Source organism: Pinus tabuliformis, chromosome 6 (assembly GCF_031772625.1).
Source record: "Pinus tabuliformis cultivar Carrire ecotype Pingquan chromosome 6, CPIR1, whole genome shotgun sequence".
NCBI lineage: Eukaryota > Viridiplantae > Streptophyta > Pinopsida > Pinales > Pinaceae > Pinus > Pinus tabuliformis.
In genome coordinates, this window is record NC_142292.1 from 1,519,733,537 (window position 1) to 1,519,753,296 (window position 19,760).

General features: G+C 40.5%; 1 protein-coding gene across 2 annotated transcripts in view; it reads right to left on the reverse strand.

Moving 5' to 3' along the window:
• Positions 1-19,760, reverse strand: part of LOC149264472 (ATP-dependent Clp protease proteolytic subunit-related protein 3, chloroplastic-like) — a 355,785-nt gene that overhangs the window by 183,781 nt on the left and 152,244 nt on the right. For both annotated transcript variants that reach the window (XM_089428174.1, XM_089428166.1), the window contains exons 5-6: positions 10,593-10,689; positions 10,373-10,446 (exon numbers count right to left, since the gene is read on the reverse strand). In XM_089428174.1, the coding sequence (XP_089284300.1) occupies positions 10,373-10,446; positions 10,593-10,689 (171 nt within the window). The remainder of the gene's footprint in view (positions 1-10,372; positions 10,447-10,592; positions 10,690-19,760) is intronic.

Below are 19,760 nucleotides of genomic sequence, written 5' to 3' on the forward strand. Positions count from 1 at the left end.
TATATATATATATATATATATATATTTCAAATTCATATTCAATAATGAAAGCATAAATAGAATGATACATACATAATTGAATTAAATAATGAAATACATTGATCCATATTCATCATCCTTACTAATACATACATGATTCATCCATAAACCATGAGAATCAATAATGAAATACTCTGATCCATATTCAATATTCATTATTCACCATTCTCGAATCTACATTGATTTAAAAATTAAATTCATCATTCATCATTCTAGATTCTAAATTGATTTAAAATTAAAATTCATCATTTATCATTCTAGAATCTAATTAGTACTAAGCAAAATAGACTATAATAGATATTGAAATCTAAAGACTGGAATAGTAACTTGATATAACTAAAACTCAAAAACAATGGAGTGATGAGTCTAAAAGTCACTCTAAAATACACAGAGGGCTTGGTGCTCTTGATTAAATACTAATTCCATACCCTTGTACATGACAAAATGCAATGGAAACATTGCACTCCATCGAATCTTGAATTCCTGAAAAATTGATCTAAAGACTAGAATAGTAAATTGATATAATTAAAACTCAAAAACAATGGAGTGATGAGTCTAAAAGTCACTCTAAAGTACACAGAGGGCTTGGTGCTCTTGATTAAATACCAATTCCATACCCTTGTACATGACAAAATGCAATGGAAACATTGCACTCCATCGAATCCTGAATTCCTGAAAAACTGTTAAGTCTGCTGGATTTTGAGTGAGATCTAAAATTCTACTTTCTCCATATGAAATCCAATGAGGTCAGAACCACTCTCAAACATCCTGAGTCATTTCATGGTAATGTTAAAAATTTAAGTAAAAGGATGAAAATGAAAGATAAAGGAGAATGTCACTTTTACTTTAAGAATTTAACATTACCATGAATAGCATAGCATTAGTAGGGAAATATGGTCAAATACTACGTTTTCCCTGTCATAAATCATTGTTTACAAGCAAATTTAAGGGGGGACGCATAGCCCATTTTGAGGGGCGTCCCCCTTTTGGGGAGTCGCGTCCCCCACACTGGGGAAATGTGCCCCCCTGCGTCTCCCCAAAAGGGGGACGTGGGGAAACGTTTCCCCAGACGTCCCCCCGTCCCGGGTGCGTGGGGTGCGAGGGGTGCGCGCACCCAACCCTGGGGGACGCATCCCCGTGGAACACTGAAATTATTTTGTATTGCTTCAGGCATGGGTTTCATGCTCCAGGAATTTTTATTTTATAGTTAAGGCTCCCATTGTGAGCCTTTAGGGTTGGTCATCAAGTCATAAAGTGTTAATTTTAGGTATGTTATATGCTAGAGCAATTTATTTCCATTTATTTTCCACATTAGCAATCACATCAGCATAAAGTAAATTGCAGATAGAACATAAATATAAATCGCAAAAGACAAGCCAAGACAAGAGGACACAAGATGTGGCGCTAGCCAGGGACAAACCCCAATGTGGGGAAACCCTTGATCAATTCTTCTTTTATGTTCTTCAAAGTTCAACAGAGAAAGTGAGAGAGATAGTACATTTACAATAAAAGTCAATCACTTTGACTTTTGATATCGTCATGAGATCCGCTGAAGACATTGCTTCAACTGATTCTCTAAGGTGACTCATTCACCTATCATAGTGTTGCATCTCGTCTATTTGCTTCACATTACCGTGTGACACCTTGTTGTACTGTCACATGTGTTGAACCTTGATGACTGAGCTGCTCTCATCTTCATGCTTCTCATCATGCTACATCTTCCATCATCAAGCTGCACATGCTCAGGATCTCATTCATCATTATGCTGCCCATGCTCATATCATCATGCATCATTATGTTGCCCATGCTCATATCATCATGTTGCTTATTATGTTGCCCATGATCTCATACATCATGCTACCTTCCTTCAGAGACAGATGCTCCGACTGTTTCGGCAATTCCCGGTAGTTCCAGATTTTCCGACAGTTCCAGCAGTTCCGGCATTTTCGGCTTTTCCAGCAGTTCCGGCTTTTCTGGTAGTTCCGGCTTTTCCAGCTTTTCCGACAGTTCCAGCTTTTCTGGCTTTCCCGGAATACCCAGCTATTCCGAATTTTCCGGCTTTTTCGGTATTTCCGGCTTTTCTGGCTTTTCCGGCTTTTCCTTAGGATCTCTCCTACTAAAACCCAAAGACAAGTAGAGAGAGGAAGAGATCCAAGTGTGTGTAGAAATGACTTGAAGTCCTCTTCTATTTATACTAAAACGTAGAGGTTGAATAGACATGACTGTTGGGCTTCTGAGCCTACATAAGTTGCTGGTCGACTTAACAATTTGTCCATAACATAAATAAATTCATAACTTCATAAATACTTATCGGAATCGGATGATCTTTAGATCAATCCTACACCTCTCGACAAGAGGGATCCAATAAAAATATTAGCTGCCACAAATAAGTTGACCCACATGGAGTTTGGCCCTAGTTACCAATTTTAACACTCCCTCTCAACTAGGGAGAACTCCATCCGCTGATCCATATGTCCAAATGTACTATCTCTGCCATCAGTGCCCTGCACTGCTCTGCCCAGCTCTGCTAGCTCAGCTCTACTCTGCTCAGCTCTGTTGGCTCTGTTGCTCTGCTCTGCTGGCTCTGCTCTGCTCAGCTCCGCTGGCTCTGCTCTGCTCTGCTCAACTCTGTTGGCTCTGCTCTGCTCTGCTCAGCTTAGCTCTGCTGAACTATGAAGAAGAATTGATCGAGAATGTCTCATACCATTCTCCACCGACCCGAAGTCAGTCTCCGAGTGCGTACCACTGGTCCCAAACCAGTCTCAACTGACCCAAAATCAGTGTCATAGTGGGTACCACTCCTACCACTAGTTCCAGACCAGTCCTCCACTGACCCAAAGTCAGGTTTAGAGTATGTACCACTAGTCCCAGACCAGTCTCAACTGACCCGAAGTCAGTGTCACAATAGGTACAACTCCTACCACTGGTCCCAGACCAGTCCTCCACTGACTCGAAGTCAGTCTCAGAGTATGTACCACTGGTCCCAGACCAGTCTCAACCGACCCGAAGTCAGCATCATAGTAGGTACAACTCCTACCATTGGTCCTAGACCAGTCCTCCACTGACCCGAAGTCAATCTCAGAGTATGTACCATTGGTCCCAGACTAGTCTCAACCGACTCGGAGTCAATGTCATAGTGGGTACAACTCCTACCACTAGTCTCAGACCAGTATCATTGATCCCAGATCAATGAAGGTCATCCTAGCATAGGGAGTACGATAGATACAGCGATGCGTCCATCGGTACTACTATGGTCCCTATCCTCATTTCCCTGCTCATTGATCAGATGAGAGGTACTTCCCATGAGTCCTAGACTCTAAGTTGCACGAAACGGGGAAACGCGGAAGCGAAACGAAACGGGGAAGCGAAACGAAACGTGACCTCCCCAAATTTTGGAAACGGGGAAACGCGAATATATATAATAATATATATATATATATATATTAAAAATATTTAAAAATTATTATTATATATATGTGCAATCATAAAGCATGAATGATACATTTACTTACATAAACATTTAAACATTAAGATTAAATTTACATCACATTTACTACCTGGAAACCCTAAAAAAAATTAAAAACAAATTAAAAAAAAAAAAAAAAAAAAAAAATTAAAAAACAAGTGTTTTTTTTGGGGAAACGTGGCACGTACGGCCTGGAAACGCGTTTCCGGCCGTACGGCCAAGTTTCCGTTTCGGGAAACGTGGCCGTACGGCCGGAAACGCGTTTCCAGGCCGTACGGTACGCGGAAACGCGTTTCCGTTTCGTTTCCATACGGAAACGGACCCTGTACCTGCGTTTCCTGCAACTTAGCCTAGACTGCATGGATAGAATGCCTCGACAAGAGAACTTAATCAATCCTGTCCTCACAGGAGAACTAATCATCCTACTACACAATCGCCATGGAGAACACATCATCCAGGCCTCACAGGAGAACTAATCATCCTGCTACACAATCGTCATGCAGAACACATCATCCAGACCTCACAGGAGAATTAATCATCCTTCTACACAATCGTCATGGAGAACACATCATCCAGACCTCACAAGGGAATTAATCATCCTACTACACAGGAGACTGAATCATCCTGTCCCACAAGAGAGCGAATCATCTTGTCCCACAAGAGAGCGAATCATCTTGTTCACAGGAGAGCAAATCATCCTGTCCTACAAGAGAGCGAATCATCTTGTCCCACTGCGCACCACTAGGGGAGGGTGAGTCACCTTGTGGTCGTATGTTGCTCCAGTAAGAACCACAAGCCCCCAGAGCTCCCAGAGCTCAATGTATGCAACATGAAGGACCCTTTTACAAGGGTCTCTCGATGACTCCAAGTAGTTCGGGAAAATCACAAATTTGATCTTTCCCCGGGGCTCTAACAAAGTGTAGCGGCCTGGACATCATCTCAGTGCGATGGAGCCTTCTTGCTCGTCAACTTACCATATCCCAGATAAGGCAGTATCTGATGTCTATCTGCTGGAGCAATCATTGAATACGGGATTCCTCAATAATCGAATCCCACCTCTGGTTGTCACAGAGAATCACAGTGGTATTCATCATGTGTACTCACTGAAGGGTTTCCACAACCAAGCAACTTCATACGAGGTCATACTCGTAGTTATGTATCCGATCTCGACGGTACTTATAACAACTGACTTCTGCTTCCTGCTCATCCATGATATCGAAGCAGAATCCAAAGAGAACCAACACTGAAAAGTGCTCTAGTGATCCTCCACACTGCCTACCCAGTCAGCATTCATATATTTTCGACAGTGTATCTCAATCCATGAGAGAATGTGCCCTGAAGATATCTCAGAAGATTCTTGGCATCAATCCAATGAGGCTCAACCAAATATGAGCTCACCATGCTAACTGCAAAACATATGTCCGGAATCCAACTCCCTCTTACTTCTGCAAATGAGAGGGTCTGCACCTGTCAGAAATAGGTCGTCCTTATGAGGTGCCAGTATGAGAGGTCTATCATCCACAACCTTCGAGTAATGGTTTGGATCGGTTTCACTCCTAGTGAATCTCAACTTCATCAAACAGCTATCAATCCTCTCATACTACACCCGGGGTGTTTTGCTTCAAGCCATAGAGGGCTTTCTTCCACCTGTATACATGAGATTCCCGTTCATGAATCTCAAACTCCACGGGTTGTTCCAAACTTGTGCACCTGCTACATGAGGGGAATGGTCCCCTTGTAAGATTTTCCTTTGGTACATCTCAAACATGTACCTTCATGCTCGTTTTGAATTCAGGCATCCCGGTCACCATCTGACTCACAGACCTTTGGTGCTAAGTCAAAGGACATGGTCCCCAGTGGACTTGATATAACCCTGAACTCTAAAACATCTTTGAAAAATCTATTTTCAAACACGTACCTTTCCATCGATGAGTCCCACCCTGAAACCTTAAACTTCCATTTCTGAAATGGACACCAAGTTCTTCTTGTGATCAGGTACATAAAAGAGATTTTGTGGTTCCTTGCTTTCTTTGAAGAGTCGACCATTTCCTTGATGACCTGCATTACCAGTCATTCCTTTGATCATTGAAAATGTCCTTGGAATGATTGTTATCTTCATCAAGAGATGTGTCTCTGCCATTCGAACGCTCCTTCGCATAATGGCCGAACTTATTGCAACAAGGCATCCGCCTTTCCTTCCACCCTTAGATCCGAACCTCCCAATGAAGTGATCTTTAGATGGGTCATCAGAAACTTCCGCTACGCTATTCTGATAATATGCTCTGCTTCGACTTCACCCTTTGTGAACTTAGAAGAGAGATGTGGAACCCATTGATCCTTGTCCCTAATGTCTTTGGTGATTGCTCTTTCACTCTTGCTTGGGCATTGTCTTCACCTCAACTCTGATACCATGTTAATTTATGTATGTTATATGCTAGAGCAATTTATTTCAATTTCTTTTCCACATTAGCAATCGCATTAGCATAAAGTAAACTGCAGATAGAACATAAATATAAATCACAGAAGACAAGCCAAGACAAGAGGACACAAGATGTGGCGCTAGCCAGGGACAAACCCCAATGTGGGGAAACCCTTGATCAATTCTTCTTTTATGTTCTTCAAAGTTTAGCAGAGAAAGTGAAAGAGATAGTACATTTACAATAGAAGTCAATCACTTTGACTTTTGATATCGTCATGATATCCATTGAAGACATATTGCTTCAACTGATTCTCTAAGGTGACTCGTTCACCTATCATAGTGTTGCATCTCGTCTATTTGCTGCACATTACCGTGTGACACCTTGTTGTACTGTCACATGTGTTGAACCTTGATGACTGAGCTGCTCTCATCTTCATGTTGTTCATCATGCTACATCTTCCATCATCACGCTGCCCATGCTCATGATCTCATTCATCATTATGCTGCCCATGCTCATATCATCATGCATCATTAGCTGCCCATGCTCATATCATCATGCTACTTATTATGCTGCCCATGATCTCATACATCATGCTGCCTTCCTTCGGAGACAGATGCTCCGGCTGTTCTGGCAGTGCCGGCTGTTCCGGTTGTTCCGGCAGTGTCGGCTGTTCCGGTTGTTCCGGCAGTGCCGGCTGTTCCGGTTGTTCCGGCAGTGCCGGCTGTTCCGGCAGTGCCGGCTGTTCCGGCAATTCTAGCTTTGCCGGCTTTTCCAGCTTTTCCGGTATTTCCGGCTTTTCCGGCATTTCCGGCAGTTCCGACTTTTCCAGCAGTTCTGGCTTTTCCAGCTTTTCCGTCAGTTCCAGCTTTTTTAGCTTTTCCGGCTTTTCCGGCAGTTTCGGCTTTTCCGGCTTTTCCGGCTATTCCAGCAGTTCCGGATTTTCCGGCAGTTCCAACAGTTCTGGAATTTCCGGCTTTTCCGACTTTTCCGGTATTTCCGGCTTTTCTAGCTTTTCCAGCTCTTCCTTAGGATCTCTCCTCCTACTAAAACCCAAAGACAAGTAGAGAGAGGAAGAGATCCAAGTGTGTGTAGAAATGACTTGAAGTCCTCTTCTATTTATACTAAAACGTAGATGTTGAATAGACATGATTGTTGGGCTTCTGAGCCTACATAAGTTGTTGGTCAACTTAATAATTTGTCCATAGCATAAATAAATTCATAACTTCATAAATACTTATCGGAATCGGATGATCTTTAGATCAATCCTACACCTCTCGACGAGAGGGATCCAATAAAAATATCAGCTGCCACAAATAAGCTAACCCACATGGAGTTTGGCCCTAGTTGCCAATTTTAACATAAAGTCTAGGGATTCAATGTCATGTATTGAAGCCATGTTACATATTGTAAAAAGTAATTTTGTTTGAGTCATTAACACTCCAAGACCTCTTCACAAGCACTCCTTCAAGTCGACCCTCAAAAGCAGATGGAATCAACCTAACCCATGGCACAAGTTAGCTTATTCTTGATGGGCAGACCACTATATATAGGGCAACTCGGCTTTACTAAAGACACAATTCGAACAAGGATCTGAAATAGAGGAAAATGTGTGAGAAACCTAGAAGAAGAAGCATGCCATCAAGCGAGGAAAAGGGAAGAAGAAGTCAAAGTTATTATGATCTGTTTCGGGCAATATACTTCACACGTGCGAAGGAAATTGGTATCATCTGCTGCAAAATAGGGTCGAGGCTAGCAAAGTTATCCTAGACGTTGAATCGAGGGAGAAGACATACTATTCATCAAGCCGAATTATAGAAGGAAGTCTCTCCATCCAAGCAAATGGAAAACAAGGTACAAAAGTTGGTCAACATCCATCACAAGTGTTGCAAATAGGGTTTCTAAAGAGGTCGAAGGTTGCAGGTCTAATCCAAGAAGGCGATATCTGAAGGATAGTTGAGAAGGAGGGAGAAGCACGCAGTTTGACCATCGTTGACTTAAGGAAGGAGTAACAAAACAAGGAAGCCTTGTGACTTGGTCTTGGAGAAGTTAATCGGTCAAGGGCATTGGTCTTGGTATTCGTCAATTGAAGTCTTTATAAGAAGAAGAATTCGGTTTGGGATTCCTCTCAAGTTGGAGAGGTTTTGGCCCTGGCTGACCGCCCACATCTTGTGTCTCTTGTCTTTTTATTGTTCATGGTTTGTTAGTTGTTTGATGAAGAAGAACACTATCATAATATAAGTAAAAGAAGAACCTAATCTAAAGAAGCAAAAAGTACTCACAAGCAGTTATCATCAAAGAGAAATCACCTAATCCTAATGCCCTAGATTTCTCAACACTATAATGGCCTAGGTACTTGTGGGTAAGGTGCCCAAGACATTGGCTGCTAAACCACCTGACAATCACAACATAGATTCTAGTGAAAGCAACCAATCATTAGGGACAAAAATCATTATTGCATCTAAGTGAACCAAGATTGAGTGTCATGAGCTATTTAATACTTCAAATAAAGATCCCCTTCCAAAATCAAGGCCTTGAACTCGCAATGGTGTTTTCTCCCTAGGTAGGAGTGGCTAAAGGACAACCCTATTAGGTGTTTCTAGCCCCTAAGGGGAAGTAACATTTCCTCAGTCCACCCTTCAATTGATAGGTGTTAGTGAATAATAATGATGGTAATGGAGGGGATAAGGCTTCATGGCCAAGTGCCATGGTCAAAGGGATCGACTAATGGGGAATCCACACCCTCAGTGTATGCATGAATTACCAACACGGCCTTTGTTTTTCCAGAAGATAAGGGCTTGTAATTTACCATGGAAAGTGTAAGTGTGACATAGGGATAGATGGAACTTCGCTATCTCAATCAAGACTTTCCAAGTAGTGCCCCTCCTATACCCATTGGACCATTAGGGGAGGTCCCACTGGACTAGGATCAAAGATTAATCCCCCCATTTAAGGTGAGAGAAAAAGATCACAGTCAAAACCCATCCTTCTTCCAGATCACCCCATAATCCATATCAAATGACCAAATGCAAACAAGCATAAGCACCCGATTGCAAAATGATTAAAGTACTTTTTGAGAGGAAGCTCACCAACGTCCATGTGCTCATGCTGGATGCATGAGGAGCATATAGCTGATGCAAATACCCAAGATATAATGGCATATCATCAGCTGGTGGTGGCTGTCAGGGGCTGCATGGTTGACTGGCTGGCTGTCAAGAAGAGGAGAAAAAAATTCTCTTATAAGTTATAGGGTTACCCATTTTGTTAGGTAACACAGCTGAAGGCAACAGCAAGATAAAAAGGACTGTTAGGGCATCACAAGCATAGTTTGTAAAGGTCACTGTCAAGCTGTCTCCCGAGACAGCAAGGATACAAACAGTACTGGCAAAAAGTCCCTAGAGATATTTCAGAGAGAAGATTGTTTCAACTTGCTTTCCAGTTTTGGATAGTTTTTCTATGGGGATTGAAGATAAGCTTGTCTCTTGACATTGAAGGTAAGCTTGCTGCTGTTCATTTTTTCCTCTTCTTCAATTCTGAAAATGTGCTTTTAGTGGTATTTGGATTTTGTTGGGCCTCATGGTGTTCTCAAGAGAAACGATTGATGAACCTAAAAACGGGTTTCCTCCCCATTTCAATGATAAGAATATTGATGAGGAGGAGGATGAAGGCAAAAATGATGGAAATAATGAGGAAGCTGATGAAGACATACATGAAATTCCAATTTCAGCTTCAAGCCAATCATATATTCCTGATCCTTCAGGAAAAAAAAACAAAGTGCCATTAGGCATATGTGAAATTATGCCATTGATTTGAGACAAAATCTCAACCGCGATGAGCAAAGAAAATGCAGGTGCACACTATTAAGTAAAGATCATAGTGGCACATACTCCTGCCTGAGAGTTCATTTCTTTAGAACTGAACCTGCAGAGAGCAGACAAGCGAGTGCTTGTCACAAAATATGTCCATGACAACAAGCCAAAAATAAAGCTGATTTTGAGGGAGCAGAATGAAAATGCAGTCAACCAATTTCTGTCATAAAAATCAGCATGCCACCACTACCAAGACAGACTAGGACTCTGGAATGACTAGGCAAAGGCAAAGAACAAGAGTATGACAGGAACTCAGGAAAAACTTGGCAAGTACTCAGAGAAAACTCTTGGGAAAAACCTGGATCGAACTTGGTGATTTTTTCGCTACTTACTAGTACTCACTAGCCTCAGAAAATTCACAAAGTATTGGAATGTTTTCCTGGGTTTTTGACTGGTGAGTCAACTCAGCTAAACAAGGTCAACTCTGTGAGGGATACAGTTGCTGGCTAAGTCATGTAACCGTCTATTACAGTTGCTAGCGAAGTCATGTAACTGTTTATTAAAAAACGAAATGCCAGATATGCTACTGAAACAACTCCAAACAAAGTTAATGAAATACCTGTCACAAGAATAGTACTAACCTCCTTAGCTCTAATGTGAACATCAATTGCTGGCATTTGTCCAGTTGGTGGTAAACGTGGCTGTTGAAGCATAACTGAGAAAAAGAAGAAATATAATCAGATTCACCAAACTGCATAGATAATTTACATCATAATTCAGATTTACAACATGACAAATACGCCATCAATTCCCAACAACATACAGAACCAGAGAAGCACAAGATGGTATCAATGGTTTAACCTTGGGCATGAGGCAACATAAACCGCTTCCCCTTCTTTCCTGCAGCCAGCAGCAAGCAAGCCTGGCCAACAGCTGCTCCAAATGCCACTGTGTGGATCTGTCCATTGGGTGTAACAAGCAGAGAGGTTTAAGTTCACAATACTTGGAAACTAAAAACTGTATAAGTAGAAATATGGCTGAAGCCTAATATCATACTATCCAACTGAAAACCAGAATTGTAAGCAGTATACACTCTAATTAACAAAAACTTCAATCCAGATATATTCAAAATATGGCTCTCAAAATGTTCCTTTGTCATTCCTATCATTACAAACTAATAATCATTTTGGAAAAAATTATAGCCTAACTCATTTTGGAAAAAATTAGAGCCTAAGTAATAACCAAGAAGATCCATCTCATATAGATGTGTGAATTCCCAACAAATCTATTCACCTTTTCACACCTATGCTCAATAACAAAACAGTGTTTTTATATGTTCATATTCTCAGAGAGGGCAATTCATGCTGTCATTAATATACATGTAAGGCTGGAGTTCAGTAGTTCAAATTAACTATCCATCCAAGAAAGCAGGATTTTGTCCAATGGAGAACATTTGGCTTCACGCATCATACTTTGATGGAAAGTTCCTTGGGAGTATTTTGCTTAAATGGAAACTGGAATAATTGCACCCAATCCAGTTTCAAGAACATACACGTATATCCAGACATTTGGAAAATGCAAACATTTCATATTGGAAACAACTTAGAAAGGAATAAATCTTGACTAGGAAGTTCCGTAAAAAATATTTTATGAACTACAGAAAAAACCAATGTATTGTTAAGCCAACTAATTTTACTTTAAACTGCAAACCAATTCTTCTGTTAATATGTTATTTTTCCACTTTGCCTCGTCATGTAACTTTTATTGATTAAACCATTCAACCTGCCTACCTACTATTTAGGGTGAGTGGCAATTTACTCAAATGGAGAACAAGTATGCTTCCTCAAAAAACATGCACCTACTCAAACATTATCTACCAGGCTACAGTTTCAATCACCATGTCAACTGTTTTGATGTCTCAGCTGTGACTCTAGATGGTGTATCATCAAATTGATCTGGCATTTAGCATCTCCATTGTAACGTATGCATTTGTTGAATCTACTTGCAATTGTTTAGAAGCTTTTAAGCAGTTGATATTTCTGTGGTTTGCAGCATCAAGCAGACTTTCTACCACGGGGTCATACTGATTTGACTAGGGGCAATGATACATTCACCCATGGGGCCATGCTGATTTGGCTAGTGGTGAATGGCCCAGGGCAGTCTTTCTCCCATTAGCTCAGGTGTCTGGCCCACGGTACTCACATTGGGTGTGCCTGGATGGAGTGATCTATTTTTTATGAAGCAAGGTTGATTTGTTTATTTAATGGGGATTTTCAGCCACTAGTGAAATAAACAATTCTAGACTAATGTTGAGTTGTAATGTAAGCTCAATAAGTGAATGGGTTCCTTGTGATGAGGGGCTTCTTAATGGCTCTCAACTACACAATAGAGCTCTATATAAATAGATGTGCATGTGAGGAGACACTCATCAACATAGCAATGTCATTCATCTTTTCTAGTGGAGGAAAGATTCAGCTATGGAGAAATCTGTATATCTTTCATATTTTCTACATCATTCTCCCTTGGAGGCCCGCACATGTGAAGGATTTGACCAAGATTGACAGAATTTGACCATTCTGCACATGCAAGGATTGACTACAGATTGATCGAGTTTGACCAAGTTTGACCAATCTGCACATGCTAGGGCTTGACAGCATGAAGTTTCACTGCAGGCCAAATTGACCATAGGCCACAGTTTGACTAGTCTTCACTGAGTTGGCTTTTGACTGGTTTGACAAGCATCAGTTTTTTGTCCGGTGATTTGACTTGTAATGTTGGCACAGACTTCTAGACAAATTCTGACTTGTAAACCTTGCTGAAAAAACAATTTCTTCTCAAGAAAAGATTGTTGGGTTTTCTCCCAGATTGGGTTTCCCAAGTGAAAAATATGTGTGTATTGTGTATGGTTGTCTTTCTATGAACTTTATTGTTTCCGCTGCATTTACAGTTGAGATTTTCTGTGTAATTGTTCAATTATACCAGTGGCATAAGAATTACTATTTGTGTTGAAGAAAGTGTAACTAGGTTCGGTCTTCATAAATGTAATTTTGACATTTTGTATTTATTCAAGAAAAAAAAAAAATATATATATATATATATATATATATTATTTGTCAATGAGTTTCTTGCTCATTGAAGTAGGTCAAGCACATGGTTAAGTGCTTCTAGGAAGTCAAAAGGTCAATGTATTTATGTAAGACCCTTAGAGGGCATGTTACACTATGTATAAGGTCAAAGGAATACCTCCAAGACAAGTGCAAGTCCTCTCCATGCAGCAACGTCCTCCAAAAGAAGCAAAACGATGAAAATAATGAAGATATGGTCAAGTCGGCCTAAAGACAGAATGTCGGCCTAATGTCGGCCTAGAGGAGGGACAATCCTCTATATATAGAGGCTGTCCACTCCCTCATAAAGTCAACGAAGCAAGCTCTGAAATCAGCGAAGAGATAAGCCGAGAAAAGGAAGGAGAAGCAAGTCTAAAGGGTCCCCAAAAGTGCAGCGAAGGAAGGAGGAAGCTCAGCGAAGGTAGAGGACTGTTTCTAGGGCTAGAAACAGTCACACGTGTGAAGAGGAGGAGGACAGATTGCGGGTACAACAGCAGTAGTATCACAGTTCAAGTTTCGTTGGTGTTTGGGCTAGTTACTAGGCCTACAAGGCCTCTCAAGTCAAGCGAAGAAGTCCCTCTCTCTATCGAAGATAAAAAGATCCTTATTCTCCAAGGGAACCATCCACACATGGGAAAATTAGGGCTGCTGTACAGTCACTTCAGTGTGAAGACATATCTCAAGAAGTATCTCGTTGAATCAAGAGAAGGGTGTCTCCTTAAGTAGAGAACATCTCTAAGAGAAGAAGAAACATATCTCATCAAGAAGCTCACATAAGCAAGGTCTATCTCTAGACAAGCAGCAAAGAAGGAGGACGAAGTGCTGGGGAGCAAAGTGCCGGAAGGAGGAAGTCTATGTGCCGGGAACAAAGTGCAAAATAGAGGAAGGACTTGACTTGTGCTTGGAGGACATCCTAGTCAAGGGTCTAGGGTTTGGCATTGATCAATAAGAAGCTTCAATAAGAGAAACTTACCAAAGGGTTTTCCTCTCTAAGAGAGAGAGGTTTTGGCCCTAGCAGAGAGCCAACATCTATGTTCTTGTCTTTATGGTTTTGGTAGCAATTTGATGAAACACACACACTAATAATAAGAAGAAGATCAAGCTAAGATAATTGTAAAAGTGCTTCACAAATTGTTATCAAGTCAAGAAGAATCCTAATATACATCATTGCCCTTGATTCTTCAACATGGTATCAAAGCTAAGGTGACACATCAAGGAAAGGGCATCTCAACTCTCAAGAACACTTGTCAAGGAAGGACATCTACAAAAGTTGAAGCATCTAGCCAAGAAGTCTCAATCACTTCAAGGACAAGAAGGTCTACCATCTATCTTTCATCAAAGAAGACTACGAAGCGAGAAGAAGAGCCTTACATAAAGGCACCTCCAATAAGAGCAAATCAAAGAAGGACCTACATCAAGCTACAAGTCATCAAGAAACTCTCATCTTCAAGCAAATCCACTTGAAGAACATCAAGATCTAAGGAAGGCAAACCATCAAGTCGTCAAGGAGAAAGCAAGTCTACTACATCTCAAAATCTATCAAGTATATGTCCCCTTTTGAATATGCATCAATGTCTTTTTGCAAGGAAAGCAATAAATTGGTAGGTACCAATAACATTCTTGCAGGGAAGAAGAGGACTGATTTACTTCTCAAAGAGAATGAACTCCTAGAACACATCAAAGGGAATGTTACTATTCCTGCTAAGGAACAAACTCAAGCCTTAGCCAAGTACAATAACGATAAGACAAGAGCTCAAAGGATTCTAATAGAATCCATCAAAGACTCTCATTCCTTATGTCTCCAAACTTGAAACATCAAAATAAATCTATGATAAACTAGTAGAGCTATTTTCGGTAAGCACAGCTAGAGAAGTGATATCTCTATGAAATGAATTTTACAAGATGAAGATATCAAAGGAAGGAACAGCTCCCTACTTCATGAAGATCTCTGAGATGAGAAATCAACTTCAAGAGCTAGGAAAAGTTTTGTCTGATAGGGAAATGACAATTGTAGTACTCAATGCTCTACCTGAGGATTGGGGCAACTTTACATCAAGCATATATGCAAAGAAGGAAGCCACCCCACTAAGTGAAATGTGGTCTCTATGCAAGATAGAGGAAACAAGACTTAAAGCAAAGGAAGATGTGGGATCGAAGGAGCAAGCATTTGCTACCTTGCCCAAGAGAAAGGGAAAATTTGGCAAATTTGGTCCACGAAAACAAACAAAAAAGATATGTCCAAAGTCCAATGCTATGGATGCCAAGAATATGGACATTACAAAAGGAATTGTCCTAAACTAAAGAAGGACAACAACAACAAAAGAAAAAGGGAAGAAGCTCACATGACTCAAGAGGTGAAAGAAGAAGAAAATAAGCAAAGGAAGGAAGATCCTCTAGATCTCTACTATGACTAAGTCTACTTCTTTACTTAAAATCTTCTTTCAAAGTTTTGAGTAGTAAAGGAGCATGTAGGAATAGAATAAAATTGCATGGCTAGAAACATCTTCTAGAATCTAGAAGCATGATGTACATAGAGTTCAAAATACTCATGTAGAAGGAGCATTTATAATAGAACAAAATGCATGGTTAGAAATATCTTCTAGAATATAGGAGCATGGTAGATATAGCTCAAGATATTCATGTAGAAGGAGCATACCTAATATAGGACCTCTTCCACAATGAAAAAAAATTGATCATGATTAAGAATCTTAGAAGACCTCCATCATCAAAAGGAAAGAAACATTTGTAGGGTAAGGGTCTTCAAGATCATATGATGGAATCTTCAAAAGAAGATTCATAAACACAAGCAGATGCCTCATTGGAAATCCCATTCATGGGATTCAAGAAAAAGGGTGATATGCAGGCAAACTAAAATGAAGTAAGAAGGGCCACACCATGGACAACCAAATGAAGCTAAGATGATCAAAGGAGAATCAAAATGAGGTATGTATGCATCAAAGTTTAGTCATGTTATCATTTGTATATTATTCAGTCATGGGAATAGTTCTATGACATCATCAAGTAGGAAAGAATCTCTTTCACCAATGACATGCTTGAAAGCATGTACTACAATGCAATGAAGGTCAACAAAAGGAAATACTCACATAAGGAGTATAAGATTGTTGACTAAGAAGCAAGAAGAAATTTGCTAGTCCTAGAAGCAAGAAATGAACAAGTTCTCTCACAAGGAGCAGAAGGTGGTTGATCAATCTATCCATGAAGAAGCAAATGAAGAAAGAGATCAAGCATGTAAAGAACACCATGATCACAAAGAATCACTATCTTGTTGATTTGGGGTAGCATCGGATGTGCTCTAGCCACGAAATTTGGTGGAGAGGTTAGGGCACATGAGATCTCCAATACTCAAAAAGGGTTTGGACAGATTCTAAACAGTTCAGGAGATATTAAAATAATTAATATTTTTAATGGAGTCCCTAAGTCTAAAATTAGGGAAAATAAAATATTAATGGGAATTAATATGAAACTGTGTTTGAGTGGTCCAAAAGACATGGATCACGCCAAATATAATCTTAGCCGTTGATTAAAGACTTAATCTCGGCCGTTAATATGTCAACAGGAAAAGTATAAGAGGAGGCTTGAGGGTCACTTGGAGAATACACCAGAGTGATCAATCATTCTATTCTCTAGAGCGGGGTTTGCTAAGAGAGATAGAATCATTGATCGGGAGAGCAGCTGAGGGGCATTGAATACAGAGAGATAGAGAGGCAGAGATAGTGTCGGGATAGCAGCAGAGCAGCCAAAGAGAGAGACGCGGAAGCAGCGTGAGAGAACGCAAAGGCAACTAAGTGTTGCGCAGAGCACCAGAGGGGCTAGCATAGTTGACGCAGAGGCTCAGAGAGTTGAAGCAGGGCCTCCTAAGGCTGACGCAGACCAAGATAGGCTGAAGCAATGCCAGCACTGGACTAGGAGAGGCTGACGCAGTCCCGATTGGGCAGACGCTGGGGTTTCTGGGGCAGATTGGTGATGAGTAGCTGCCAGAAGGATTATCCAAGGTTTCAGCCAGTAGATTTGTCAGAAACATAGAGGTATTACTGCTAAGGAAATTCTCTGTTGGGTAGGCCAATTTCGGCACCCAGATTGTACTCTGATATTGATTAATAAGAAAACCCTCAGATAGCTGCATCAGTTTTGCCACATTGGGTTTTTCCGGGGACACTGGTCCAAAAACAATGGTGTCATATGGTGTGTTTGTTCTTGTTTCTTTTAGTTGTTGATCTGTAATATGTTGAGCATGCACTGGTGTTTATTTTCATTAATTACTTTGTAAATAACTTGTTAAGGAAAAATAACAAGTAGGTAGGAATAAAACAGAAAAAATGCATGAAGGGTTTCTAACTAAGTAAACTTAGAAACTTCAACATATCTGACAAGATCCATTGAAGACATCTCCCGAAAGAAGGCGAGACAACTCTGAATAAGAAATGAAAAGATCAAAGGACCCTTAACACCTATGAAGGCCTTGGAGATATGAAAGGTGCAGATAACTGATTCTACTCTACGAAGATGTCATGAAGAAGAAGCCATCCAACAAAAGCACCATTTAATGTTGAAGCAACATCAGGATGAAGTCATGAAGGGCTACTAGATCAAAGCATGGGAACAAGCAAGTACAAAGAAGCATCCATGTAAAGAGTGGTCTGAAGCATAGACAAGATGACAAGAGAACCTAATATATGACAAGAAAGCAACTTTCCACGAAAGAAGCAATGACATGACTAACCGGGATGGAAAGTGATCGATGGATGATGCCCTACCAAGAAGAAGTTCAAACAAAAACTTCATGACATCAAAGGAAGGAACGAGATCAAGCAGCTGGAGGACCCACGAAGAAGAAGTTGATGATGAATGGACAAGTCCCTCGCTAAAACGGAGTTATAACAACTTCCCAATTACAAAGGAACTTGGACAAGTACCTTGTCAGAGGATACTTGGGCATATCTTCCTCAATTGAGAGGAAGTGATAGACACAACATTCTTGTCAATGAGTTTCTTGCTCATTGAAGTAGGTCAAGCACATGGTTAAGTGCTTCTAGGAAGTCAAAAGGTCAATGTATTTATGTAAGACCCTTAGAGGGCAGGTTACACTATGTATAATGTCAAAGGAATACATCCAAGACAAGTACAAGTCCCCTCCATGCAACAACGTCCTCCAAAAGAAGAAAAATGATGAAAATAATGAAGATATGGTCAAGTCGGCCTAAAGACAGAATGTCAGCCTAATGTCGGCCTAGAGGAGGGATAGTCCTCTATATATAGAGGTTGTCCACTCCCTCATAAAGTGAACAAAGCAAGCTCTGAAATCAGCGAAGAGATAAGCCAAGAAAAGGAAGGAGAAACAAGTCTAAAGGATCCCTAAAAGTGCAGCGAAGGAAGGAGGAAGCTCAGCGAAGTTAGAGGACTGTTTCTAGGGCTAGAAACAGTCACATGTGCAAAGAGAAGGAGGACAGATTAAGGGTACAACAGCGGTAGTATCACAATTAAAACATAGAATTAATTATCTCCTCCAACAGACATGTCGGCTCACCCTCTTTATGTCGGCTAATTTGAGGGGGAAACCACTATATATAGGCAACTCAACCTCAGTCCAGATCACCAAAAATTTCATAGAAGTACAAGTCTACAATTTGATGTGAGAAAGGGTAAAAGTAAGAGCCTTCCAACCAACGAAGTAACAAAAGAGAAGAGCAAAGTTCTTAAGGGTGTTTTGGGACTGTTTTCAGGACAGAAAAACTTCTATACGTGAAGTTTGTTGCAGCAGTAGAGAAGAAGTATGTTGCAGCAGTGAAGGAAGAGTCTATTGCAATAGTGAATGCCGAAGGTAAGTCTGTTGCAGTGGAAGCCGAGGAGAAGTGCAGTCCTCCTAAGAAGCCGAAGTGGAAGAAGGGCCAGTCAAGAAGGCCGAAGGTCTAAAGCAGAAGGAAGCCAAGGTTGAAGAAGAAGCCAAGCAAGAAGGAGTTGAAGGTTGACTATCATTTATAAAGGATCTTATGTCTTGGTCTTGGAGTCGTAAATAGGTCAAGGGTCTTGGTCTTGGTATTCGTCAATTGGAATCTCTATAAGAAGAAGAATTTGTTTGGGTTTTTCTCTCAGAGTGAGAGGTTTTGGCCCTGGCCGATAGCCTATATTCTGTGTCTCTTGTCTCTTTATGGTTGATACATTGGTAGTTGTTTAATGAAGAAGAACACTAATAACCTAAGTAAAAGAAGATCCTAATCTAAAGAAGTAAAAAGCACTCACAAGAAGTTACTAATAGAAGAGAAATCACTTAATTGCTGCCCTAGATTTCTCAACAGAAGGGAAGGTTGATTCAGTGTGTGCATTTGTTGCTGCTACCAGCGATCTTCATGCTACAGCTTGTTCAAATTTGTGTGAACTTACTCATTCTCTTGATCTTTCATTGTACTCTATATCTTTGCTAAACAATTTATTTCTAATATAGGAATAATCTGGTTGGGTTTTCCCCCTGTGGGTTTTGCCCCAGGCATTGGACCTAAATTCTTTGTGTCTGATTGTATTCTTGGTTGTCTTCTATTGTGCATTTGATTTATTTTCTATCTACGATTGCTTATATAATATTGCAGCATAAAGAAGTTTTGCAATAAGTGATTGTTAGAGTGTTAAAATTGGCAACTAGGGCCAAACTCCATGTGGGTCATCTCATTAATGGAAGCTGATATTTTTCTTGGATCCCTCTCATTGAGAGGTGTAGGATTGATCTAAATATCATCCGATTCTGATAAGTATTCATGGAGTTATGAATTTATTTGTGTTATAAAACAAATTGTCAAGTCGGCCAGCATCTTGTGTAGGCTCAGAAGCCCAATAGTCATGTCTATTCATCATCTACGTTTTAGTATAAATAGAAGGGGACTTGAAGTCATTTGAGATACACACTCTTCATGTG